This window comes from Mugil cephalus, chromosome 12 (genome assembly GCF_022458985.1).
Source record: "Mugil cephalus isolate CIBA_MC_2020 chromosome 12, CIBA_Mcephalus_1.1, whole genome shotgun sequence".
NCBI lineage: Eukaryota > Metazoa > Chordata > Actinopteri > Mugiliformes > Mugilidae > Mugil > Mugil cephalus.
Genome location: NC_061781.1, coordinates 15,102,606 through 15,128,849, shown reverse-complemented (window position 1 = coordinate 15,128,849; position 26,244 = coordinate 15,102,606). Strand labels below are relative to the sequence as shown.

General features: G+C 42.7%; 2 protein-coding genes across 8 annotated transcripts in view; one reads left to right on the top strand and one right to left on the bottom strand.

The window, feature by feature from the left end:
- Positions 1–26,244, top strand: part of LOC125017775 (disintegrin and metalloproteinase domain-containing protein 23) — a 37,195-nt gene that overhangs the window by 7,372 nt on the left and 3,579 nt on the right. For 3 of the 6 annotated variants that reach the window (XM_047601250.1, XM_047601252.1, XM_047601255.1), the window contains 25 exons: positions 4,831–6,922; positions 7,580–7,800; positions 8,163–8,239; positions 11,313–11,376; positions 12,335–12,417; positions 12,542–12,605; positions 14,524–14,596; positions 14,971–15,038; positions 15,193–15,258; positions 15,436–15,504; positions 17,073–17,239; positions 17,633–17,717; positions 17,812–17,899; positions 19,546–19,597; positions 20,971–21,070; positions 21,161–21,232; positions 21,337–21,423; positions 21,503–21,583; positions 21,684–21,734; positions 21,822–21,885; positions 21,990–22,095; positions 23,138–23,257; positions 23,391–23,559; positions 24,602–24,713; positions 26,011–26,101. In XM_047601250.1, the coding sequence (XP_047457206.1) occupies positions 6,847–6,922; positions 7,580–7,800; positions 8,163–8,239; positions 11,313–11,376; positions 12,335–12,417; positions 12,542–12,605; positions 14,524–14,596; positions 14,971–15,038; positions 15,193–15,258; positions 15,436–15,504; positions 17,073–17,239; positions 17,633–17,717; positions 17,812–17,899; positions 19,546–19,597; positions 20,971–21,070; positions 21,161–21,232; positions 21,337–21,423; positions 21,503–21,583; positions 21,684–21,734; positions 21,822–21,885; positions 21,990–22,095; positions 23,138–23,257; positions 23,391–23,559; positions 24,602–24,713; positions 26,011–26,101 (2,306 nt within the window). In that variant the 5' untranslated portion in view covers positions 4,831–6,846. Of the gene's footprint in view, positions 1–4,830; positions 6,923–7,579; positions 7,801–8,162; positions 8,240–11,312; positions 11,377–12,334; positions 12,418–12,541; positions 12,606–14,523; positions 14,597–14,970; positions 15,039–15,192; positions 15,259–15,435; positions 15,505–17,072; positions 17,240–17,632; positions 17,718–17,811; positions 17,900–19,545; positions 19,598–20,970; positions 21,071–21,160; positions 21,233–21,336; positions 21,424–21,502; positions 21,584–21,683; positions 21,735–21,821; positions 21,886–21,989; positions 22,096–23,137; positions 23,258–23,390; positions 23,560–24,601; positions 24,714–25,049; positions 25,141–26,010; positions 26,102–26,244 lie in introns of all 6 variants that reach the window. The other 3 variants (XM_047601253.1, XM_047601251.1, XM_047601256.1) reach the window with 3 other exon arrangements.
- cmklr2 (chemerin chemokine-like receptor 2) lies at positions 106–3,216 on the bottom strand. Of its 2 annotated transcripts, none has more exons than XM_047601260.1 (3): positions 2,792–3,216; positions 1,730–1,861; positions 106–1,646 (listed from the first exon to the last, which is right to left on the bottom strand). In XM_047601260.1, exon 3 carries the CDS (start codon positions 1,614–1,616, stop codon positions 537–539), a length of 1,080 nt encoding a protein of 359 aa, XP_047457216.1. In that variant the 5' UTR covers positions 1,617–1,646; positions 1,730–1,861; positions 2,792–3,216; the 3' UTR covers positions 106–536. The 2 variants fall into 2 exon arrangements, with proteins under 2 accessions (XP_047457216.1, XP_047457215.1); XM_047601259.1 differs by having other exon boundaries at positions 106–1,650; positions 2,792–3,212.

Sequence of the window (26,244 nt, the reverse complement as noted above, 5' to 3'; positions counted from 1 at the left end):
TGGATTTAAGTCATGCTTGTGCATACTTTAGGCCTGGAAAAATCTAGCACGTGTGAGTACAGCACACAGCCATAGACTGAAAGAAGATGGTCAACCCAAGCGCAGTGATGTTCAGAAGAACACGTTTATTTTATATTATTTGCTTTAATGATATCCACTCAGACCACACTTGGAGGTCTGAGTTACAGGATTTGCATCATGTCCCCATATCTCGATGTACACACAACAAACACAAAGCGCTCTTAATGATGTTGGCATTTATTTGTACAAAAAAATGCAAAACTTTTCCCAGTGAAGCGGTAGTATGAGACCCGAATGGAGACACACTTCAAAGACTTAGCGCTGTATACTTGAGATTGGATCAGCTTACTCACTTACGCAAAGAATACAAATAAATCAGGCAATTCTCACAACTTAAAAGACAGAATCAAAGACTTTATTTAACAAATGGCTTTAATGATTATGTTGTTATGAAAATAAATGATCAACTAAATGAGTTGCTTGGCTTGGCTACTGCAAAGTAAAGATAGTTGCAATTACACAGTTGATGACACCGCAGGCTCTTCTAGGATAGTGTCCTGAGGAACGGCAGGCACAGACTCTACCTCAGTTACAGAGATCGACTGGTTGATCTCTCTCAGTGAACTCTTAGTTAAGCTCAGACACGTTTGCTTTAGGATGCGACGCACCTTTTTGCCCAGGAGTACGTACAGCACAGGGTTAATGCAGCTGTTGAAAAAGGCTAAACTGGTGGCGAGAGGAAAGCCAGTTCTCAGTACATTGTGGAGGTAAAGTGAGGAGTGCATGGATAATTCCATCATGCCAAAGGCATGGAAAGGTGCCCAGCACAGAAAGAAGGCCAGAATTATTGCAGTGACTATTTTGGAGGAGTAAGACAATTGAATGGAACCCCTAGACTGATATAATTTGGCTGTCAAAAGTATGCCTGTCACACTTATAGCGGCAAATGGCAGAAGGAAACCCACAGTGGTACGGATGACCACTATCGTAATATGCCTCATGGCCGCTGTGTTACTGTCATGTGCGTGAAAGTTGTTGAAGCACACCACCTTGTTATGTAAGACCATGGTGTCGCGAAAGATCAGAGTGGGAAAGCTCAAGACGGCAGCTAGCAGCCATATGACACCGCATGTAAACCATGCTCTGTCTAGTGAGCGATACCTCCGAGACCAGTCGAGGTGGACCAGAGAGACATACCGGTCAACACTGAGAACCGTGACAAAGAGCACGCTGGCGTACATGTTCATCACAGATGCAAACGAGTTGATTTTACACATGGCCGTTCCAAAATTCCAGTGGAAGTCCCGCAAGATGTAGTCAACGTAGAGGGGAAGAAAAAGCACAAATATGAAGTCTGCTATGGCCAGATTGAGCAACCACACGCTGGTGACGGTCTTTTTGTTTTTAAATGCTGTCACCCAAATAACTATTCCATTTCCAATCAGACCAACTATGAAGCAAATAATGTAGATTACCACTGAGATAATGTGCAACGTTTCCGTCTGGCTGTGGTCTGCTCTAAGTTCCTTTACGTCGCCATATTCCAGGTCGTAATAATAGGAGTAGTTCGCGAAATCCTCTTGGTAGTCTTCCATCGTTGCAGGGATGTAACCTCTGTCCTGAAGCTATCTGTGGGAAGGAAAAACTCATGATAAGATGCATACTTTTAGGTGATCTGTAAACACAACATTGGTGTGTGCAACCTTACACTGTTTGTGCGTCGGTCGTTCCCCAGAAAAGATCTAGCTGTCTGTCTCTCTGTCTGTCTGTCTCTCTGTCCCTGTCTCTCTCCTCTTTCCGGTCATTCAGTTCCTTTGTTGACGTTAGAGCTGGGTGTGTCCTGAGAAACCACGGAACATTGTGTCAACATTTTGGAGGGAGTAAGATGCTCCACAGATGAGGCAAATAGAGGTGTCATAGTAAGATGTATTGGTTTAGAAAAACATTTTTGCAAAATTTATACAAGGTTTATACAAGCAAGACACACTCCTTACATTCTCCATCTTTATCAAAACACGCCAAATGTTTCAGGAAAAGGTTTGCACACATGCTGCCAACTATCAGGATGGAGGTCAGAAAATGGTTTATGGGTGCCACAGTCAGATTATAAAACACATCTACCACGGCTCAGTGGTCTGAGGTGAATGTTGGGTAAGTCAGACATGTTTTTCTTGGGCTATTTCTAGTTTTGATTACGTAATGCAATGTATTCCTATAATGCCTCTCAATACACAACAACAGTTAAAGGAAAGGAGGGGGAAATTGAGCCGTCAGTTAATAACATGATCATTCTCAACAATTACATTAAGAAAATAAGGTAAAGACTTAATGAACAAAATGCTGTTTTGAGCATGAAGAAATAATAATAACAATAAAAAAATGTCCATGAAGAATTACCAGATTTAAGTTAATGTTAACATCTCAATAAACGACAGCGGAATTATAAAAACTACTTAAGTTAGATTTAAAAAAAAAATCTAGCAAACCAATTAAGTAACTAACTAATGAGAACAGGACTCAGAACAAAGACAACAAGAAGACAGAGAAAAGAGAAAATACGTGGACGAAATACTGAAAGCGTAGTCTGTGCGATTACGTATGGAAAAGCAGAAGTGCTTATACCACGAAACACATAAATCTCGGAGGAAAAAGTACAGTTCGGTTGCACGGTTTCTGTAAGAACGATCAACAAAGTACCGAGTTGGTGCCACATAGATACTTACATATTAATGGGGCTTTTTTTCTTTCGTGTTTTGAATGCATCGCTTACCTAAAAGTGCCTAAAAGTGCAGCGCTCTCTCCAGATGGTATTTGGAAGAAAACTCCTGCTGCTCTCTTCGCCTTTTAGCTCCGTTCCTCTTTAGCCCCGTCCTCCTTAACTTCGCATTCGGCTGCAGCATCGGTGGCCTTGCGTAGTCTTTCCGTGACTGCATCCAAACTGAAAACTCCGTTAACTTTTTGTCCGGCGGAGGGGCTGAGATGTGCAGTGGGTGCGTCTGCAGGGCTGACGCGTCAAACGTCAACCACACACTGAAGAAGAGAAGTTATTGGTCAGCCGCACGGAATGAAGAATGCTTTTATTCAGCGGCGCCGTGGCCGCTTCTCAGAACTGCAAAGTAAACTATCAACACACGCCTCCCTCCCCAGGGACATTCACGGAAAAGTTTTGAATGTTGCAGGCTTTCTCCTCTCGCCCAAAGATTCAAAGCTGTGGGCCACAGTCTGTGGCCTGTCAGCCTCCTCCTTCTTCTGCTTGGTTTGACGCTTCCACTTGTAATTGCGTCGTGTTCGTGTAAAATGTTTGCTAAAACTATCGTCTCATATGTAAAGCTGAATGATATTTAAATAAAATCAGATTTGAAAAGAAAAAATCATCATGAATCATTTTGATCTGTACATTTTAAACTGATTATTTAAGCTTTTTTGTGTAAAAATGTAAATCAAGGGTCGCTGTCACTCATCTGACAGTAGTTATTAGGGTTAACCCTGACTGACTGATGTTGATCGACCAATATCTGAAAACATGACACCATGACACACTTTGAGTGTTATTATTTTTGATTATTGCAGTTTAGGCGCTTCTCAAAATAGAGAAGACACTGTAGAGACACTAAACCGAGCCAATGTCCACCCCCAACACCTTCTTTTGTTTTGACCCATTTCTATAATATGAATACATGGCATCTATGCCGAAATCATGTACACCATTAATTTACCACTGCACTACTGCACCAAAGCTTGTCAACTTCCACGGCTCCTACATGCATCATAAATTCATTATGCAGCTCTTTAATGTTTCCTTGCCTGGTGCACACCCACAGCTTTGAAGCTCCATGTGCAGTGCACAGTTTCCAAACTATGCACGCACAAGCTGCGATAACTCTGATGAGGGGTTATTTTCTGATTGAAGCATCTCCAGAGACACACAACAGACATTATAGAACGGATTCCACAGACTGTGTTAATGTGGAAAATATGTGACTCTCAACATATTTCCAATGTGAAATGACGGCAGCAATACAGTCCCATGTCCGAGACAATTAATTCTTTATCCAGCACCTCCCACAGTTATTTTATGCAATGCAATACACTTTCACTGTCAGCAGCGGAAGTGAAGATGTGCTGCAAAAATGTCCAATACGAATGTAATCATTAGGGTAGTGTGGCTTTTGGCATACAAAAAAATATAGCTATCATTTCTGCAAAAAATCACAAATTATAGAGAAAAATATAGACACATGTCTGCACACACAGCCTGTCATTAGCGCTGCCGCATTACTCTCCACGGGCTGAAACTGTCAAACATGTTGCCCTTACGTCCACACCCCGTGTCATGTCAGTTTCTCAAAAGCAAAACACCTGACGTCCCATCGCTCACAGAGCGGTGCTTATCTGTCCTGTGTGATTTACTGTCAGTTTAATTCCTCGCATTCTTCCAAGGACATTTTCAAACCATGTATTTTCTTTATCACATGCTCTTTGATGCTGTGTTTTTGTAACTGCGCATCACCATGGTGTACTAGGACAAAGGAGATAAGGAGATAAAGTTTGTCTCATCTCTAATGTCGCAGCAACCAGTGTAGAAGTATCAACTCTTCTGCACTGGGCTCATTTGGGCTGGGTCAATCTGCAAAATCAGAATTAAAGAACGTAAATCACACTAAAAATCAATACAAGTCATTCCACATGTACTACAATCAACCTAGTAGTACAAAAAGTTTGGCCCCATGTAAAAGAGATATTTGTTGCTAATAAATTGGTCAGATTCATGTAAAGACTGCTGCTTACTTGTCCTTTTTGTGTTTGCAGCAGACTTGTCTCGGTCTCCAGCAACACAAAATGACCATCTCAGTCGTCTGTGGACCACTCAGCCCTGAGGGAGGAGCTGTCACGTCCTTCAGTAGCTCTCCCCGTGTGTGTGCTCCGAAAGAAGCTTACTCGCTCGGAGGACCAACACTGCCATAAACAAAAGTTAAAGATAAATCACTCAGTAATATTGCATGCCGATAGAAGCACCAAAATAATATTAAGAATAAATGTAGGGATTGTCAAAAGATTTATTTCCATTTCTGTCTGTTTTTTTCTATTATTTTCCCTTTCGCTTATTTATGTCCCCACTCTTATTGATTCCTGTCTTTTCCTTTCACCTTTCTTTATGCACTTCTTCCTCATTATAGAAATTAGGGTGTCATTCATCCCGAGGCAACCAACAGGCAAAAAAGTTGACCCTGTCGCGCAATTTGAGTGCAACATTTTTATCTTTGATCTTGATTGTTTTGGTTTGACAAAAAGCCACATTAGGCAATTTCTAAAAAAAAAATGAATGGCGATGTCTGCACTCGATTTGGCTGCTTGAGTTTCAGAGTCATGCTTGTTCCATGTCACGCCCTCATGGTGTACTGAGACACTTGAAAAAAAGAAAAGAAAAAATATTGTGTAATGCATACTAATATTTTCCATGAAAAATACCTCTTATTGATAACTGGATGTAATCAGTGGCGGCTGGTGTTTGTTTTGTTTTTTACCCTCAATTAGGGTTTTAATTCAAACCAGAACATTTTGAACGCTGACTTCCCATGTGATAGCCAGTGTCACTGACCGCTGTGCAGCATACACAGATGGTACAGTACAGGGATACATGGGAGGTTCAAAGCCTGGTCTGGACCCTTAGACTGAAGCTTTATGTTTTTCCATTGTGCAGTGTTTGTTGTCATTCAGTGAGGATTCTCAGCTACCTTTTTATTTTGTCTTTGTGCATGAAACCACTGTTGAGTCTGTTTTAAAAGGCTGAAGTTACTGATGTGAAGAGTCCTGTTTTCAGTTAAAATACAGCTAATTGAGGGTAAAAGGGAGTCGTTCCCTCTCTAGCATCACAACCTGCTGGTCATTTTGGTTTATCATTACATTCAGAAGTTCACAATCTTCTTTGATTTGGGTCACGGCTTGCTATTAAGGGGTGATGCTATAGTGCACCTGTAATTAATGTAACTGTCTGTATTGTAGGTGATGCTTCTTTTGCTTCTGCGTTAACTATTTAAGCGGCATCATGCATTTGTTAGCCCTCCCACCAAATTTCACCGCCAGCCGCCGCCGGTACTGTCACTTACAAGAAATCCTTTGAATGTGCATTGCATATTTCATTCTTGTTTTCATGGTCTTTGCTCTGTTGTTAATCCAGCGTTGTGCTAGTATATTTTCATAATGTGGGCCTGCCGAAAGGGCTCAACACTTCTTTTTTTTTTCACCAGCAAAGAACAACAGTAACAGTTAGACAAAGTCTTTAATTAGTGAACAATAAGCTTACAAAAAAAAAGTAGCTTAATCCTTATATCCTGTTATTGTTTACCAGAGCGGCAAAGCATTAAATATAACTGCAGGAGACCACAATTTGATTTAATGTTTTTAGTGTGGTGCATAGTTATTGTATTAGTAACCAGCATACGTTGTTTATCCTCCATGACCTATCTTGGTGAAGGATGCTGTGTCAGTGCAAACTTCCTATCGGTCTCTGGTTTTTGTGCAACCAGGCTCTAGACGGTCCTGAGGGGAGGAAGAAGGACATCTTTGAGCTCATCTAGGAGGAGCCTGCCGGCTTGACTTCCAGTAGCTGCCTGGCCACCGCCTTCTTTCAGCTCCCCCCTCCCCTCCCTCCCTTCATCCTCATCCTCCTCCTCCTCGTCCGCTACTGCAGCAGCAGAGCCCGGTGTCTCCTGCATCCATGAAGAAAGCCCCATTGCACGGCACCTCCCCCGCCACGATGGGCCGCGAGCTATTAACTGCGTGGATGTGTTGATATCGTGATATTTCAGTTATCAAATATGAATCATGCATTTGATATTTCTGGCCACTTTGCTCGTCAGCGTCCTTTCGCCTTGGCTTCATCCATCACTAGCTTCATCCGGTACGTATTGCAGATAGCCCGCTGGCTTTTTTTTTTTTTACTTTCATCTTTATTGAGTGGACCCGTCACTTTCTGGGTCTGGGTAAAATAACATCTCATGATGTGCTGTGGGTGTGCATGGACGCGTTTGTCTCCAAAAACAACAGGGAATTAATTATTACATTAAATATGCGGCGTCTCCGGCTTGGTGGTGCATGAGGGCAGACTACAGCATCTCAGCATCTTTTGTTCATCTTGTAAAAAATGATATGCTTCTGTGATTATAACATTTGAATTAAAAGCATCTGGGAGTCCTTTTTTTTTTTTTTTTTTTTTGCTCAGGTGTTATTTTATCTGCCACCACACTGAGTGAACATTGTTGGTGCAGATCTCACTTTGGCAATAAGCATGTCAAAAGTACCTTTTCATTTAAATGAAGCCGTCTCTATTCTGTTTTCAGAATCTAGTTAACTGCCATATTTAGTTGTCAGAGGTACAGCACATAGCCGCTGAGCCGTGTCCTGAAGAATCGCACTGAATTGCATTAAATTGCCTCGGTACTATCAATGTGTTTCATGAATAAAGGATGCCAGCTGGCTCTGTGCATGTGTGTGTGTGTGTGTGTGCGTGTGGACCAGTCAGGTTGTTCATATGTGTCCGCTGGAAATTCCCTTGCAGTTTCTCAAGGTGTAGAGGACAAGGTTGAGGGGGACGCAGCGCTGCCGGTGCTGCTGAAGCAACAGGCAATTGCAGCACCTGCTACAGACAACACAACACACCATGCAGTAGAGCATGTGATCACCTACCCCTCGCGGTTGATCTACTACCTGAACGAGGACTCAGAGAGCACCTACCATGACCTGAACACCCGGGTGAAAAACCAAGCCTCCGAGGGCCCGGTAAGCCGCGCTGAGGAAGGGTGGATGAGGGAGCATGATGCCAGGGTGTTGTGAAAAGTTGCCAACTTGTGTTAAACCTTAACCTTGTCTGTTTTCTGCTAAATACCTGACAAAGCAAAGACGGGCGTCATATAGACTCACGCCACGCTTTAACAGGCTATACATTTCTTTAAGATCTGGAACGATGCCAAAGCAGCCATGCTGAAGAAAGCATTCTCCCCAGTAAACCCACCGTGCATTGCCATCTGTCATTTTGTACAACACATCTGTTATTTGTGCTCTAGATGATGTTCAAGGTGGACTCTGGAGGGTTTTCGCCCTAGTCTTTGCATCTGCTGTGACTACTCTTTCCTCCTCCACAGGCAGTCCACCTCGCCCAGGCCAGTTTCCAATTAGAGGCATTTGGCTCTAGATTTGTTCTGGATCTCACACTGAACAAGTAAGTCCTCCTCGTCTCATCCTGCCACAGTAATTAATTTGAGCTAAACTGATTGATATCGTACCTGAATCTGATCTTTCATGATCTGAAATGGACAATTCTGGATGTTCATCCTCGTACACTTAGATGCAAAGACAACTTCTGTGTTCACTTCACTGTCACATTCAAAGAAGAGCGCTTGATATGAATTATATACAAAAACCCGCTTAGCTGCTAAGACTGTGTGAGTTCAGATAGTTGCAAATTGTAGAAAGTCTTTGAATATGGTGCCAAGAAGCTGTTTAAACCTTGTGCAAAGATCCCTACCGCGACAGACTCTCTTCACTCCTTAGTTATAATGCAAAATATGATATGTAGAACATTACGAGGATCATGAAAGGAAAGCTGGGATGCAGATTAGGCTAGATACTCTTCTAAGATTAATGGTGCAGGAAGGCATCAAGGGCAGGTTGAGGGCAAATAAGAGACGATTGTGGTGAGGAATTTAAAGCCTAAGCGCCATATACTGTATGACTCAACCAGCTCATACTGACATGACACAATGCATAGGTTTAGTCAAAGTGATACACTTTGAAAGACGCACATTGGTGTTGTAATGTCCAGAAATGGTGTTGTGTGCAAGAAGCTGCAGTATGTGTCATAGCCGAAGCAAATATAACAGCATTCCCAGTGTAGTAGCTGACTATTGTTTGTAAATGATACCTACTCTTACTGTGCATGTCAGATCAGTGATTCATGCGGCATCAGATAGAGTTAATGTGATCTCGGAGACTGTAATTGAATAGGTCAGCACGCTGGTTTCTAAAAGCGCTCCTAGTTCAGCTGCCAGACTACAGATGTTCTTTTTTTTTTTTTTTTTGCAACTGAAGTCTCTGTCTTGTCTAAGCCTGGAGACGCTTTCATCAAAATGTGCCGACAGAGACAGTTATTCTGCGGCCTGCTATCGTTGTCCCATTCAGAGCACTCCGGACGCTAAATGATATTGATTTCCTGCAAGAGGTAGCCAACTGACATATGTGAAGGCTTAATGTACACGGGCCTAAAAATGCTGATCGTAGTTCAGTCGCATTAAACATTGCATTCTATAAAAAGAAGTTCTTTTAGTCTTATACTGAGGACGGATATTCAGTCTGTGTCTGAGAGTCACAGAATATCTCAGAAGTTGCCACACAACAGCGAAGTGATGAAATCGTCTCAAATCCGTGTTGTTTGGAGATTGCTCAACACATCAGGAAGAAAAGGCCAGTGGTAGAGACATGGTTTCATCACTTAATTTAAAATGAAAATATTCTGCATGGTGTAGTTGAAATAAAAAAATGCAGTGATTCATCCTGTCACACTTCGCAGGTGCATGTCTTTATACATGTATTTTTTTTTTGGTTGTTTGTCTCTTTTAAGTCCCATCCTGTCACAATCCCTGGCCCTCACAGTGCATCATGTTTAACAACTGGTTGTTTCTCGCAGCGATGAAGAGGTCTGACCTTGATTCCCAGCTGTTTGCTTGTAGGTTATGTGTGAGTTGCCCTTTTTTTTGTGTGTGTGAGAGAACAGGGGTTTAAATTCTGCTTAGCATTGTGGCTGCGACGGTACAGATCTAAATATAGATAGGCCTGCAATCTGCCAATGGTTGCTACTTTATCTGCTCACTTCTTACTGTACCTGGGACTGTGCGAGCCACTGAAAAGATGATTTAAGTTAATTCAGTGGTTGTAGGTTAGCGATTTTCAAAATGGACCGTTGTTCCATGTAGGTTTTGTGCGTTTGTCTGTGAACACCTTAGTGCTGGTGAGCACTTTTTAGTGGATCACCATTTATGAATACTTGATGCGGACTATTTATTGTATTGTATGAGCAGCTTGACGGCGTCGTGCGGTGCTACAGGATTTGAGTGCTGCATTTGATCCGGCGCCAGACGTAAAAACCCTCCTGCAGTTCTTTTGGTCTCTGCCTCACCTCTTCCTTGCTTTTCGTGCGCGGCTGCTGCTGTTGCTGCTGCTGCTGCATTGTGGCACTCGGTCTCCTGTGGACAGAGAGACCTCGGGACAGGACTCCCTCCTTTTAGATCTCCACACACCGTCTCGCAGACATCAAGTCACACACCTCAAGGTGCTCAGGTTCCCGCACTCTCCCTGCCATCAACACGCTCTGGTGTGGCCCGTTCTTCTCTCCCTGCCTCATCGGTCAAGCTATAAATAGCCCCTCACTTAGGAATCTCTCAGAGATGCTGCTCATGCCTCAGCGATAATGGTGCACTTCCTGCTCACATGCCGCTAAGCATCAGTCAAAAATGTCACACACTGCTGGTGTCACAGGATAGACTCTTCACTCCCATCCTTTTTTCTCTCTATCTCTCTCTCTCTTTTTTTTTTTATTATTCGTGCTGCGACACCGCCGCGTGTCAGCGTAGAGAGGGATGTTTTTGATTTGCAAGGTTACTCGGGAAAAAGCGCCATTGTGGCAGAAATCGCAGTCTCTTGAAGTCAGCTAACAGATTGAGTGTGTGCGACGGTGAGGGACGCTGACTCAGACAGCAGGAACAGCCGGGAGGACCGTTGTGTTCAAGGTGAAGCCTAACTCGTAGAGTTAGGCCTCATTGGCAGCTTTCACATTGGTTTGCTTGTTTCTGTTCCTCAATCGGCACGTCTAGTGTGGGACAATCTGAGGAAGAAAACACTTCCAGGGAAAAATAAGATGATTGTGTCAGCTTTATAACGGCCGTAACGTAATTTCATGTTGTTATTTGTTTGTGCGGCCTCTTTCGGAGTTAATTGATTATCATGAGTAGTCCGTGCATCATAATTTTTCCCAAGGGCAGGCGACATTTAAGGTCTACACCGCACTTTTTTGCGATGCCAATGGGAGTTTTGGTGCAGACTAATCTGGGCTCAGTGGCGATGAGTATTCTTGTTTAAACGCCAACCAAAGCAGGACTCACCACTAGTTCAAAGCCACAATATGTGAGTCAGAGAAAGAAAAAACAGGCAGACCGAGTTGTGGGTTGTTTTTCTTTTCATTGCCGCTGCATCACTTCCCTCCACCTTAACTAAAAGCAATCTTTGTTTTTTTTTATCAGTGACTTGCTGTCTTCAGATTACGTTGAGATCCACTATGAAGGGGGGAAACCTGTTGTGTCGAAGGTAACGTGCAAATCTTCTTTCTTCTTTTAGTGGTGATCAGCTTCTGTTTGTGGATCCTTCATTTGCTGAGTTGTTTTTTTTTTTTTTAAATCTTGCACACAAAAGTGCTTTGTCCGGATGATTTCAAAATATGTCAACAGCGCTGATGCTGGCGTCATTGTTTTCTCGTAAATCGTTTTTTTGCTTGTGGTCCAGCATTCGGCAAATTTGTCCAAAAACAAAAACACAAAAGCGTTAAATCAGAGTAAGAACAAAATGTACTGAAAGAAGATAGATAGATAGATAGATAGATAGATAGATAGATAGATAGATAGATAGATAGATAGATAGATGTTTTAGAGGGGGGAAGGAAAGAGGAGATACTGAGTGATAGTGATGAGGGCCAGTTCCTGCTGCTGCTGATTCAGACACAGAGCTGGGCTGGGCTCACTGTAGCTGAATCAGCAGGGTTTTGCTCCCCTGCAGCCTCCTTCTAGAGATCTGGTCACGTGACAAGGGAGAGAAAACACTCTGCAGTACCAGCGCAGGGTGGGATGAGTGAAATGTGGCGTGTGTGGGAGAGAGAAAGAAAGAAAGACAGAGAGAGAGAGAGGGGATGTGCGTGTGTGTGTGTGTGTGGTTGTCCTCTCCTCACCCCGGGTCTCGAGGCTGAGTCACTTGTGCCAGGACCCACTTTGCAATGTATTAACTTCATCTTAACGAGCATGGATTGATTAAGATTGAACCCCTCCCACAGTGATTCTCAGCAAATAAGTGCGCACCGACATCTGTGACACCAGCTGTTACATTTATAGAACTGCTTGAAACTTCAAACACATGATTATTAAGTCGAGAACTGGCATTTTTCACCGCGTAATGGCAATTGTGAGCGACGGCGTACGCGCTGTTCTGTGTGTTTTGCTACCGGCAAAGCTGCTCTGCTGTGATGATGCAGTAGCACTGTGTCTTCTTCCCTCAGGGCGGGGAGCACTGTTACTACCACGGCCAGGTGAGAGGGAACGATAACTCCCACGCGGCCTTATCTACCTGCAACGGGCTGCAGTAAGTGAACAGCAGATTGCAGCGTTGAGAATATGCCTGGATATACTCGTCTCTGCTCCTTAGCCCCTGTTGACTCAGAATCGACTGGTTTCCTCTCCCTCTTCTCCCCCTCTCTGCCTGGCAGCGGGATGTTTGACGATGGAGTCCATGTGTATCTAATTGAGCCCTTGCAACAGACCCATTCAATTGTAAGTTCTTGTCCTCTCAGAGAGCCAAAACACGGGTCACACATCCTCTGACACATTTCATGTTTGCATTTGAGGATATCCTGATTGTTTCATAGGATGCTCCTGTTTTTAAAGGAAGTCTGCAAACTCTGGCCATGCTGAATTCCAGCTTGTGATAAAATACATGAGCTTACGCTGTAGTATACCAGTTGTACTACTTTTATGTTATTATATTATTTTATCATAGTTTACAATTTTGCAAACACCAAGTGTCTTCTTTGTATATTAACCATACGGCCATTTATTAAGCCTATGGTTTTTATATTTTATAGTATTTTATTAGTAATGGGCCTGAGAATCTGAAATAGAAGACATTTATGAGAATATTGTCAGAACATAGTTCATAGTTCCTTTATAATGAATATGTAATAACAGCCACTGGCCAGTTAGTTTAAATAGGTGAAATAAGTTGGGGAAATACTGGAGCACTTAAGTTATGTATTTATACTTACTACTCTCAAATAAGCATTAGAGATTCTGCTAGGCAAAGACAGGCCGGCCCTTTGGTCCCGTTTCCTGTCTTTGTGCTAAGATAAGCTAAGCTAAACAGCTGCTGCCTGTACTTTCATATTTCATATTTATTACTGTGAGGAAATACATCTTTACAAGAGAGCCTCTTTCCCAAAACGGTTCGATTGAAAATAATATTGAATTCATCCCTGAGCATGTCAAAGATAAAATAAAATTCTCATACTCAGAAATAACATGTTAAAACATAAATGACAAACACATCCTGGTAAAGAAAATAACATAACGAGATAAATATCTTACATTTCTGCTTACCAAATTTCCTTCAGGTCATTAGGTATTTCTGTTTAACTTTTTGTTCCCAGTATTTGCACTTGTCTGTGGGTTAAATGTTTGTGGGGGCCAACCCCTGAGTCAGCTGAGGAAATGATAAACACAAGCTAACTATGCTAACCTTCTTATAACTACGCAGTGGCCTAACCCTAACTGTAGCTTAGGTTAATCTAATATCTTATCTTATCTCATCTTATCTTATCTTACATGGTCGGATGTACTTTAATGTATTTATTATTATTAATTATTTCTGCATTTGATTATTCCCTCGTTTTCATATTCCACGCTGTTAGCGTAGCTTAGTTTAGCTTAGCGCAAAGACTGTAAATCAGAATCAGAACTGGAATGCTTTATTGCTTACATCGTCATTGCATGTCCTCATACAATGAAATGACAATGGCCTTTCCTAGAAGAGAGAACTAACAGTGGCATTGACGTAAATTAAAAGAGAGGAAACAGAGCTCAGTGCGATGATGGCTGTTGGGTAAAAACTATGTCTGACGATCTTAAGTGACTTACACCGTCTTCCAGGGGGGAGCAGGGTGAACAAGTGATGGAAAGGATGTGTAATGTCTTTTGCGATGTTACAGGCCCCGCTGCGGCATCTGGACTAGTAAATGTCCTCCAGAGGTGGCAGTGCGATACCCTGGGCAGTTTTTATTGCCCACTGGAGAGTCGCCTTGCCCGATGCAGAACAAACCAAACAGTTATGCAGTATGTTAAAATGCTTTCCTTGCTGATGTTAGAAATTTAAAGCCAGACACCCTCTCCATCGCCACCCCCCCTATTTCCTGTGGACCGAGCTCACCTTTATGTCTCCTGAAGTCAATGATGATTTCTTTAGACAAAATAGACAACTGCGTCCCCCTTTGAGATGAGCCACACCACTGTTGCGTCGTCTGCAAATTTGATGGTTGTATTTGCTTGTGCATGGCGATAGCGTCTTCCCTACAGTCAGGAATGAGCAACAGTTATTGTTCACTGTTAAATTCTACATTAGTCAGGTTTTTCAAATGAACCTTTCACCTTAGATAACGCTGTTCCGCGTGTCTTTTCACACTGTGGTCCTACCCAACAGGAAACTTCAGCAAGGCCTCATAAACTAAGAAGAACAGCCACGATTCCATGGAGCAATGATTCAGAGGAACAGGGTAAGATCTGTTTTTCTGACCTCCATCCTCTTGCACAACCTTGTCCATCAGTCCTCCCAACAGCACCACACCTCTCTCAACCCTGACCTCATTTTCCTCATGTAGGGTCAGCACTGGTGGTTAAAAGATAACATTGAGCAGTTCCAATAGAATTTACTATTTCTACTCACATAAAGCCCGAGTGCTTGAGCTGCTCCCATTAATACCATTTTGTCAAGCCTTTACTCTTGGGATTTAATGAAGGAATTTTGCAATTTCTGGGAAAACATGATATCCAAACTCATTGTTGCCAGCTTGAATACATGAAACAAGCCCACACAGCTGTAAATACTTGATAAATGCCAAACTGTTTCTTGGCGTGTTTTCATTTGCAGAGGAGGAGGAGCAGTTCTTCTCAGAGCTGGATGAATTATCCTGGCTGAAGCGCAGGAAAAAGCGAGCAGTAAGTGTCTGATCTCACCCATCAAGTCGGGCATAAACATTAGTTCACCCACCCTCGACTCACTTATGGGTAAACAACCATTACCTTACTGCAGCGACTGATACTATGGACCCTAATTATATGTTTGGGACCAACTTGCTGTTTTGTTCTGCAGATGCCGCGCAGCGTATTTGAGGAGATGAAGTATTTGGAAGTCATGATTGTCAGTGACCACAGCATGGTATGTCATTTCTCAAACAGCGACTAGAAATCCCCGGCTGTATTTTTTTTGCTCACACATATCGGAAAAATTCCCACAAAAGGGAACAGCGCAATGTGTGAAAGTAGCACATCTGCACCGTCAACTCCCTGCAGCTTATTCGTCCTCCCTTTCGTTCTTTTCTCCTTCTGTGTGCAGTTTAAGCGGCACAAGAACAAGCAGCACACGAAGAATTTTGCCAAGTCAGTAGTGAATCTTGTGGATGGTGTGAGTAAGCTTTTTAGTTATCTTTTAATCGATGTTTGGTGTCTGTCTTACATAAACCACTTAAAAAGTGTGTATTTTAGAAGTTAATATTTATTCAAGGGTTATCATTCAGTAACATCTCCTGTTTTATGAAAATAAAATAATTTGGTGCACTGACATTTTATCAAGTGCCGTGAGTAGGTCCAAATTTAATTGCACTGCGATGTTAGCTTGAAAGCGAGGGTGATATGCCAGGCCAATCAAATCATTGGAGAGACTTCATTTGAAGATGGACAACCGTCACACAATGAGTTGGATTTGCTTAGAACAAAATGGCTCTGATCAGTTGTAGAACTATCCAACTGCGTGTAGAATTTGTCCTCTCTGTTTTGGGATGGGCAATCATTCAATAATAATTTGACATTTTGGGAAAGTAAAATGGATCCCATAGTGAAATCCCAACGGTATGCTATGCCCCGTTATTGTAATGTAACCCTAGCCTGGGGGGTAAATGAACTTCCCTGCCTGCCCACATTTTTTTATGTGGCACAAAGTTGGTCTATAACCACTCCGCCGGGAACTTATTATGCTCTGGCAATGATCTGGTGGACCAATCACATCGTTTTTGTCTTTATTTGATGATGGACAGGAGACAAAATGACTTTTAAGGATGAACAGTTAACGCCAAGATGAACTCATGCGTAGTAGCTCAGAGGGTAGAGCGGACGTCTGTCTGTTTTGTCTTTGGGCAAGACACTTAACCCACCTTGCTCCCAGTGTGAGTGATGTTTGGCGTTGGTCAGAGAGGCGTAGGCGCAGATTGGCGGCCACGCTTCCGTCAGCCTGCCCCAGGGCAGTCGTGACTGCTGGTGTACTTTACCACCAGCAGGGTGTGACTGTGTGAAGAGATGAATAATGCATTCAACTGTAAGCACTTTGAGCATCTAGTGGAAAAGCGCTAATTAACTAACAAAAATGTATTACTAGCATTCAAATCATGAACCCAAGTATCTGACTTTTCCTCCAGCATCATAAGCAGAATAAGATTCAGTTTTGCCAATACTTCTTTATTTATGACCAAATAACTTAATAATAAATAACTCCCATCACCTTTAACTTTGCATTTACTGGTAATTAGAAAATCTGCTAAACATCCCTGCTGAATATCAGCATGTTAGCATTGAGCCACAGAGTCTCACAGAGCTGCAACCATGGTTTAGTTCCCTGCAGTTTGATGGCTAAGCTCAGAAGAATATAACAATTCACTCATCATTGACGGTGCATTTGATGCAATAATATAAAACTTAGAGACTTGAAGGTAAAGATGGATTCAGAATATATATCATTGTTTACAATGTGTTCTCGTCACGTGTGTTAACACTCCCCTTATTCCTCCCTGCTCCCAGTGTGCTACATCCCCTCGTCTGCCCTCCTCAAACAGTTCAGGTTCATATTTACACCCAGTGTCGCTCTCCTCTCCTTGTATTGTTTTTATTTTTTTTTTCTGTCTCTCTCTCTGCCTCTCTCTGCCTCTTTCCATCTCTCTGCCTTTCTCTATTGCTCCCATTCACTGCGCGCTTCAATGACAGATCTTCAAAGAGCAACTACACACCCGTGTGGTGCTGGTTGCTGTGGAGATCTGGACTGACAAAGATCACATCCCCATTAGCGTGATGCCGCTGGAAATGCTGCGAGATTTCTCCAAGTACCGGCAGCAGAGCATCAAGCACCACGCAGACTCCGTGCAGCTCCTCTCGTGAGTTCTTTGTGTGATTTTTTTTTCTTACATCAGCATTTGATGCAACTTTATTGCAGTGTCTAGGCAGTGTTTTTTTATTTTCAGTTTTTTATATGAGCTGGTGGAAAAGGAATTTGGACATGTCAAAATAGCGTTCTGTATTTTACTGTATTTTTTTGTGCAGCTTTTTTGTTTGAATATTTTATATGACATATATTTTTAATGACATTCTCCTTGCAAGTTCATCTGATTTTGTGTGTGGCTTGCAACTCTAACAGCCTGTACTTGAAACAGCACAGCCTGCGCCCGTGATATATTCGGTTACCTTTTTACTGACCGCCCAAACATCTGTGATCTTCTCGCCTCTCATGTTTTGCTCGTGTATCTCTTTGTCCTCCATTATTCCGGCAGAAACGTGACCTTCCACTACCGCAGAAGCAGCACTGCATACTTTGGAGGCATGTGCTCTGTGAGCCGTGGCGTAGGGGTCAATGAGGTGAGATTTGGTGACAAGCATCCAGTATCGCTTTGTGCATTTATCATAGCTCGACTGCAGAGGGAATAATCTCTTGTCTCTGTTGTGCACACAGTACGGCAGCAACTGGGCCATGGCAGGGTCCCTGTCTCAGAGCCTGGCACAGAACCTGGGCATCCAGTGGGACCCGGCATCTAAGAGAAGTATACATCAAAAGACTTTTTTGTTAGCGCGTAGTAGAGAGGTAGTTGCAGCAGGCTATGCAGGGCCAAACGCACTCACGATTCACGGCACATAAATAGCAAATAAAAGCATCAGTGAGGTTTTTTTGTTTGTTTTATTGAGGGCCTCATAGTCACGAATTAACACTCCTGATTGTAGTCAGGATGACAAAAGCCAGTGTTTTTGAAACATGCTTCGCTTGATATATTTTTAGTTATTTCTGAAAGAGAGATGCGCTTTTTGATGATCTAGTTTAAATGCACTTCTGTTTTGCTGTGTTATTCTTACCCAGGATAAAAAAAAATGAAAGGTTCACTACTAAAGTTGTACAGGAAGCTGCTCCTGATTTGACGTGATTAATCTGCAACATAGTTGCTTCAATGGTAGTCCTATTTTAATTTTTTTTACACTCAGAGTACCCTGGGTGTAGATAGAGTAGAATAGAATAACGTGTTTTGTTGCTCTCTGTGGACAGGTCCTTTAATCTACCACCTCTGAACAAACACTAAATACAATGTGTCCGTGTGTGCATGAATATGTGCTGGAGGTTAAGCTATTGTTAATTAAATTAAATGTGTTGACGGCCCAGTGTGGAAGACTAAGGAGGATCTGTTAGCAGAAATGGAATATAATGGAATATAAAACATAATTATGTTTTCATTTGGAGAGAACAGACCCTCTTCCACAGAGGAAACACCTTGTGACAGAGACGTGCTTGGAAAACAGCTGTGAGGGAAGTGTATTCACTTGCTCCTACAGACTTCAAGTTGATAAATATAAGTAATTGTAGATCCAGATTAATCTGCAACATAGTGGCCTTTCACGTATGACATACAACCATGTTATCATTTTATCTTGTTTTTTGTGTTGTTTTTTTTGTTTTTTTACATTTCTAAGAAAATGACTGTTTCTAAGGCCGCAGCGACATTGGCCTTTGACTTTTGATCACAAAACTCTAATAATTTCATCGTTTTGAGGCTTGAATTGTAATAGAATTTTAAGGTTTTCCCTCGAGCCCTTGAGGTGTTCCTGAGATATCACAACAAGATGGTGAACAAGCACCCAGACAACCCGTAAACACAGTGGCTCCGGTCACAGCTGGCAGAGGTGTTATCACATTTCAGGCCTGCACATCTCGATGTCATTAGACGTTTAAAACAGCAGAGGGCTCCAGTAAAACAAAACAAAAAAAACAAAACCTGGAAACAATGGTCCAAAAGTAGACTGTGGTGAGGACGACTCAAGAAAGATTCATGCCATCAGATTTAAGATCACCGAGCTTAATAAAGCAGAGTCAACTAACAGCTGCCAAGTTAGAAAATGCAAGCGAGAAAAAAAAATGCAAACCATCAGCAAAACTCTTTTTATGGCCCCAAAACTGTCCGAGTGTAAAAATGTGGGTGAAAAATAGGGTGAAGGAATTCTTCTCGATTCAGCAGAACACTGTGGATATCAGGTGCTACATGCACCGTTTCTCTCTGAAACAGCACATTAGAAAAGTAATCATGTAAACAAAATTTGATTGAAATACTAATTACATTTTATTTCAGTCCGATATGTGATGATCTGTTTAACCTCCACGTCTCTTTCTGTGTTTTTTCTTCTCTCTCTCTCTGTTTGTTTGCAGAGGAATGTGGTTGTGCTAACCTGTGGGGGGGCTGCATAATGGAGGACACAGGGTAATGTCCAAAATACCCCGGAGACACACACACACACACGCACACACACTGTTCTTCTTTCATTGGTATAAAGTGAGGGCTTTATCAACAACTGTCCCAGTATTGGTAATAGTGTTTTTGTTTTGTTTTGAGTCTTTTTGCCAAATGTGAGACATGTTCTCACGACTGTAAAGATCCCAGGATCGAGTCATTTGTGTTTATTTTTTCCGTTTTTCCATGGAATGTAATACTGGTTGGTAATGAACCAGTGGTACATTCCACTAATAGGGGTACTTTTTCAGTTTCCACAGGGTACATTGAAAGTTTAGGTTTAACTATTTAATTAATCCGACATTACTATATGATAAAAAAAAGAGCTTGTAAAAAAGCAACAAGGTTTGAAGGTTTGAAGCAGGTAGTGGAAAGTGATAAATAGCTGAAGGTAATGTAAGTTTCTAACATACAGCCCAAGGCCCAAGGCAGACAGAAGAAAACACCTAGAATTAATTACACTTTTTCGCCCAAGAAAGTTCAGGTTTTTAATAAAATGTTTTGTTAAAGAAAAAAAAGGACAGTGTATTTATTGTAAACATTTGCATAATGTAGTTGTGCTTCTTTGCACTAAAACAAAAGGGAATAATTTGGAGTTGTCATCACTTTTGGTCATTATTCTAATTGTTTACTTTTTTATGCTCGAAATCAAACTGGGCTGTATGGGGCCCCTGACCCAAAATGAGTGTGTATTAAATTATTTAAATATATTGCTAAATATTGAATAAATGGTCAATATAGCTGGTTACATTAATTGTAATACTAACACTGATGGTAAATGGGCCGATAGATAATTAACCAAAATATTTGAAATGGTAAGGTAAAATGATCATGAAAATGGGAGAAGTATCTATAGGTTATTGAAAAATAGCGGATACATGACAAGCTTACTGTACTTACCACTCAGCTGTAAAGTCACGAATTACAACAACTATTTAAAATCAAAGATCTCAATTCAATTTAATTTGAAAATTATCTATTATTTTTTCATAATATTCCGTATCTACAAGTTTTATGTTGCTCTGTCTTGGTTGAAGGGCTGATGGGAGGTGTTTTACACTACAGTAGAAATCTGGATCTCAGTATTTATTTGTTGCAGTTAGTAGTGCATTTAGTACAGGAAAAAGGCTTGAAGGATAAAGCTTGTATTGTTGCTTCCAGCACTGAAGTGAACTGGTACAATTGTTTTCTGTGTGTCCAAAAGCCTGCATCAAGAAAGCAGCTCATCGCCACATACTGCATTTAGTCAAGCCTCCTTCGGGATGGGTTATACTTTTGATTGCGGATGAAATATCAGTATTAAAAGTATAATAACATCAGTATGATGGTCTGTCCCTCTGCAGAGTCCAGCACCCACAGAGATTCTCCAAATGCAGCATCTCAGAATACAAGGAGTTTCTGTTGAAAGGCGGAGGCTCGTGTCTGTTTAACAGGCCAACCAAGGTCAGCCACCCCCCCCTCCTCCTCCGGGCTTTACTCGTCCCAACTGTAATAACCCGTACATGCTCACTTTACGCCGTCTTTTTTTGGCAGCTGTTTGAGGTGGCGGAGTGTGGGAATGGATTTATTGAAGTAGGAGAGGAGTGTGACTGCGGAGGGAGATCAGTAAGTCTCCTTTCACCTCAGCATGTCACAGTTTGTTTGTTGGCTGCTGTTTGTTCAGGCGGATGAAGCCAGTTTGCTCCCTTTTTTTTCTTTTTTTTCTTCAGGACTGCTACAAGGAATGCTGCAAAAAGTGTTCGCTTGCCAATGGGGCGCACTGCAGCGATGGACCGTGCTGCAACAACACATGTCTGGTATGAGCTTGGCGTCGCCTAAAGTGCTACATCGCGAGGTGTTCATGTGTTAAACTTCTGATTCCTCTCTCCTCACCAGTTCTTCCCACGAGGTTACAGCTGTCGCTACGCTGTGAACGACTGTGACATCTCGGAGACGTGCTCCGGAGACTCTGGACAGGTGTTTTTACATTGCAGTCTGTTTTGATTTCAGACCTTCACTTCTTTGCGCGTTAAACTGTGGATGGTTAAGAAGATGCCTTCTGTTTGTGCCTTTGCAGTGCCCGCCCAACCTCCACAAACAAGACGGTTACCTCTGCCAGGTGAACCAGGTATGCAGTGGCAATATGAGAGCGGTCATTCACCTCGATAGTGAAACTTGGCACGTGCGTAATTTCACTTTTCACTCTGTTTTGAAGGGCCGCTGCTACAACGGAGAGTGCAAGACCAGAGAGAACCAGTGTAAATACATCTGGGGGCAAAGTAAGACACATACGGCTTTGGTTCACAGTGGTTGATGAATAACTGAGTGTCACATAAAGAATATCTCTGCTATTAATCCCTCCTCTCCTTTTTTTTTTTTTCAGAGGCTGGAGGCTCCGAGAAGTTCTGCTACGAGAAGCTGAACACGGAGGGCACGGAGAAGGGCAACTGTGGAAAGGATGGGGAGAAGTGGGTTCAGTGTAGCAAACAGTGAGTCTCAAATGAACACACATTCGCTCTTTCTCTGTACTCGTGAGAATGGAAGTCGTCTGCGTTTCTGGAGTTCAAGATGATGAACACAATTGCATGTTGCACAACTTTTTGCCACGCGACAGAGGCCTATGGAGGTTCCCCTCCTGTGTTTTCTACAGCTCTCCCTAGATGTGCCCCTGATGCAGACCACTGATGCATTCTGTTAACCTCACACTCAGATTGTTTGACGCACATTGAAATGAATTCCCATTAAGTTTTTAAGTCAGTTTTATTGACACGTCAGCAGATTTTATGTTATTGCAGCTCAGTAGTTGTTTACAGCGTCACTCATCACTGACTCTCTAGTTAGATTTTAACATCCATGTTCAAAACTAGAAATTAATTAAGTTAAATGAAAAGTTGGAAAACGTTGGATCAAAGCAACATCTGCACGCTCACCCCACTACATGTTTAAGGAATTAAATCAGTCGTCCAGTATTCATGGATAACCGACTAGGACTGTGACATGTTGCATGTAGTCTGTAAACACTTATAATGCTAAATCAGACTGCAGTATACAAAACGTATAGTGTGAAGGAAAAGTTGAACAGATCAGCTGACGAGTCAGGTGAGAGCGAGGTGTTTTCCACCTTGCCCACAGGCCTGTTTATGTAGATCACCCGTTTCTACTGCTGCACTGAGTTTGTGTCTGTGTTTGCGTGACACAGAAGTGAGATTGGATCGAGTCCAACAGAAATCTCACCGGCACGCATTGTGGTCGCACAGATCTGGCTTTTGTCAACCTAATGAATGAAAGAGAGCAAAGAGGACGCTGCTTGTTACGAGCTTTCAATTGAGTTTCTGTTTTATCTTCTTTTCCCCGTCTGATTTAAATTCATTGACATTTTTTTCCCAATACGTTCCCTAAGTTAACAAGCAACAATATATGCAACGTTTACACGAGGTTCATACGTCAGCGGGTGTTAAGCATTTAAACTTGGCAATGCAAAGCTCCGACCTCACAAGTCTGAACACGTTTCTCTGTGCCTGTCTTCTGCAGTGACGTGTTCTGTGGTTACCTTCTGTGTACCAACGTCGGACGTATTCCACGCATCGGAATGATGAAAGGAGACGTCACCCCCACCTCCTTCAGTCTCCAAGGCAACCTGATACAGTGCACGTAAACACGTTTACTTCCTTATGACACTCTTTTTACGCCGATTGACAGTCGGCAGCACGTCCTTTTGTGCTTTAATTCTTTGATATATGACATTTGAGTAAGTCCTCCTCACCCCACCTCTCCCTTCTCTCAGTGGTGCCCACATCCTTCTGGATGATGACACCGATTTAGGCTACGTGGAGGATGGGACTCCCTGTGGGCCGTCGATGATGTGCCTTGACCACAAGTGTCTGCCCATCCAGTCGCTCAACGTGAGCACCTGCCCCAGTGGACCTAATGGACAGGTGTGCTCTGCCCATGGGGTGAGTTCTGAAGCCTCTGCAGGCATTCACTTAAATACGTTATTGAGAGATTAAAAAAAAAAAAAACTTTTTCCCACATTAAGCCTGATAATTAAACCCAATCAGCTTCAAATTAGATTTCCGAAGGAAAAGCAGCAGAGGTAAAAAGTAGTTTTAAAAAGTTTAACTTTTTAAACACACTAAACACAAATCAGTTCACTGGTTTGCACAAAATGTAAAGCCTCTAACATAAGCATCTCTGTGTGTTTGTTATAGACCTAGATCAAGGCTGCATGATTGCACATAAATTCTTTTACGTTTCGCCCACGTAGACACGTTACCACTGAAAAGGCATAAGGTGAAAATAGTGGTTTTCTTTTTTTGCAATGTGAAGCATCCTGGCATCACAGCGCATCAATAAAATCTGTTCTCTCTACTGATGTAGCTTCAACAAGAAATAATACTTACACATTTCCGACGCATTAAATTCAACTCTGGGTCAAATTTTATCAAACATTGACAGCAAATAAAAAAATGACAGAACAGACTTTTCAAAGTATTTCACTGACCTCTGCGGTGGCTCAGTTGTCTCAGTAAGTGTCCCAGTGAGCCAGCGAGCACCAGCTCACCTAGTGCAGCTGTTTAAATTATTTATATGTGCTTTTCTTGCTATGATGCTAAAAATGCCTCTTGTGAAAATAAAAAAAGAAGTCATTGCCTCAACAGAGCAACTAAATACACCAGAGGCTGTGTTTACGTTATCAGCGCCGTTTTCAGCACGTTTCCTGCTATGATGACTTCAACTGCATGAGCTTCTTCTGCTTTCGTTGTTACACCATAATCACATTTGTCTACACTGACCTGCCTAAAAATGTCACAAAGCACGGCAACATCGTGTGGATGACTAATGACCCGCTATATATGCGCAGCGTAAAGACGGCTACCGAGAACCGCCCCGCTGGGTGCATAGTTCCCAAAAATAAATCTCACAGGTCAGCATCTTTATTTAAGGCTCTCGCGCTCTTCTTTTAACTCCTCTCCCGTCTCCGTCTCGCCCGCACAGGTGTGCAACAATGAAGCCACGTGCACCTGCGACACCACCTGGGCGGGGACGGACTGTAGCATGCCTGACCCGCCGAAAGAGCCCGAGGTCACGCCGAATGACGAACCCAAGGGTCGGTTTCCACCTCTCTCAGCCTCACAACCGAAAGGAATAACAAGCAATACAGTCACTGATCATGTGTTTTACCGTATATGTGCAATATCATGTGAAATGTCATTCTCAGTCACGCTGCCAGAGTGAAGCTCGGAGGAGAGTTTAAAAAAGCAGCGTTAGATGTGTTTCCCTTGATTCTGCAGATGAAAGTTCACCTGATGCTTTGGCCGCAGGGGGACGGGGGAGGTGCTTAAGGGGGCAGGAAGCGTGTCACGTCACCTCCATGACTCTGAAGCAGAAGCCTGCTAACTGTTTTTGACAGGGTGGTAATAATGCTCCTTTTCCCTCTGCACAGTGAGCGTGGCCACTAACAGGCTGATAGGGGCAGTAGCAGGGACCATTCTGGCCCTGGGGGTGATTTTTGGAGGCACAGGGTGGGGAATAGAGTAAGCATCTTTAACCCTTTCACAGCTCTTCCTCTCATAGTGGTGCCTCAGTGTGCGGGCGGTCTTGTGAGCCGGCCTGAGCCCGTGTGTGCGTCCCGGTGGCTTTGTGTTTTCTTGTGTGTTGGTGATGACCATATAATTGTCATGTGATTGGATGTTTTCAGTGTTGTGTGATTGATTGATGGATTTCCCTTCCTCCCTCCCTCCTCCTCCCTCTTCCTCCTCTTCCTCCTCCTGCCACCTCCTGTTGTTCCTCATTACGACGAGCCTCTTTCCTCATCCTCCCTCTTCCTCCTCTTGCCCCCTTTTTTCTTGCTCTTACTCTTAGTCGTTATGTGGTTGCTCCTGTGATCCTCTCCTTTCTGGGGCATGTGGGGCATTTAGATGAAAACAGTCCTGTGAAGTGTCCAGTTAGTGACCTGGCTTGTCAGTCAGTGGTAGGCTGTGTGGTGACTGCGACCCCTAAAAACATTTTGTGCTGCTCGTACTGCAGGTCACATATATACATACCACCTGTCGACCTCTGTTTAATTACGCTGTTGCAGTGATGGATACCCAGGGTCTAGTCTTCTGCACAACCTCAAACAACAAACCACTGATAATCATCATTACATCAGCTGACACCAGATAAATATTCCCAGAGCGTTTGCTTCATTACATTAAAAAAATCACTTTACGCACAAAAGGGAGGGGGGGAGGGGGGCTGAAACGCATGCAAAACACATTCTCAGACTCAATCATTTAACTGTAACAGTACACTTATGGTATGTTTTCTGTTCCATGTGAAATCGTCATTGTATAGTTACGTGTTATTGATACAGTAAGTGGGCATAGAAACTCATGTCTTTTTCCCCCCATAACCCTTTACAGGTCCTAGTGCCACCAATCTAATAATAGGCTCCATCGCCGGAGCCATCCTTGTGGCTGCCATAGTGCTGGGGGGGACTGGATGGGGCTTTAAGTAAGCAACACGCCGCATGCCTCTACTGTTCTAACTCTAGCATCCCTGCTGCTTCTAGACACCAGGGTTTGAGCTCCTGCTACACAATACGGACACGGCCCCTACATGTGTGGACGGCAAAAAAATCAGGCTGAGGTGCACAC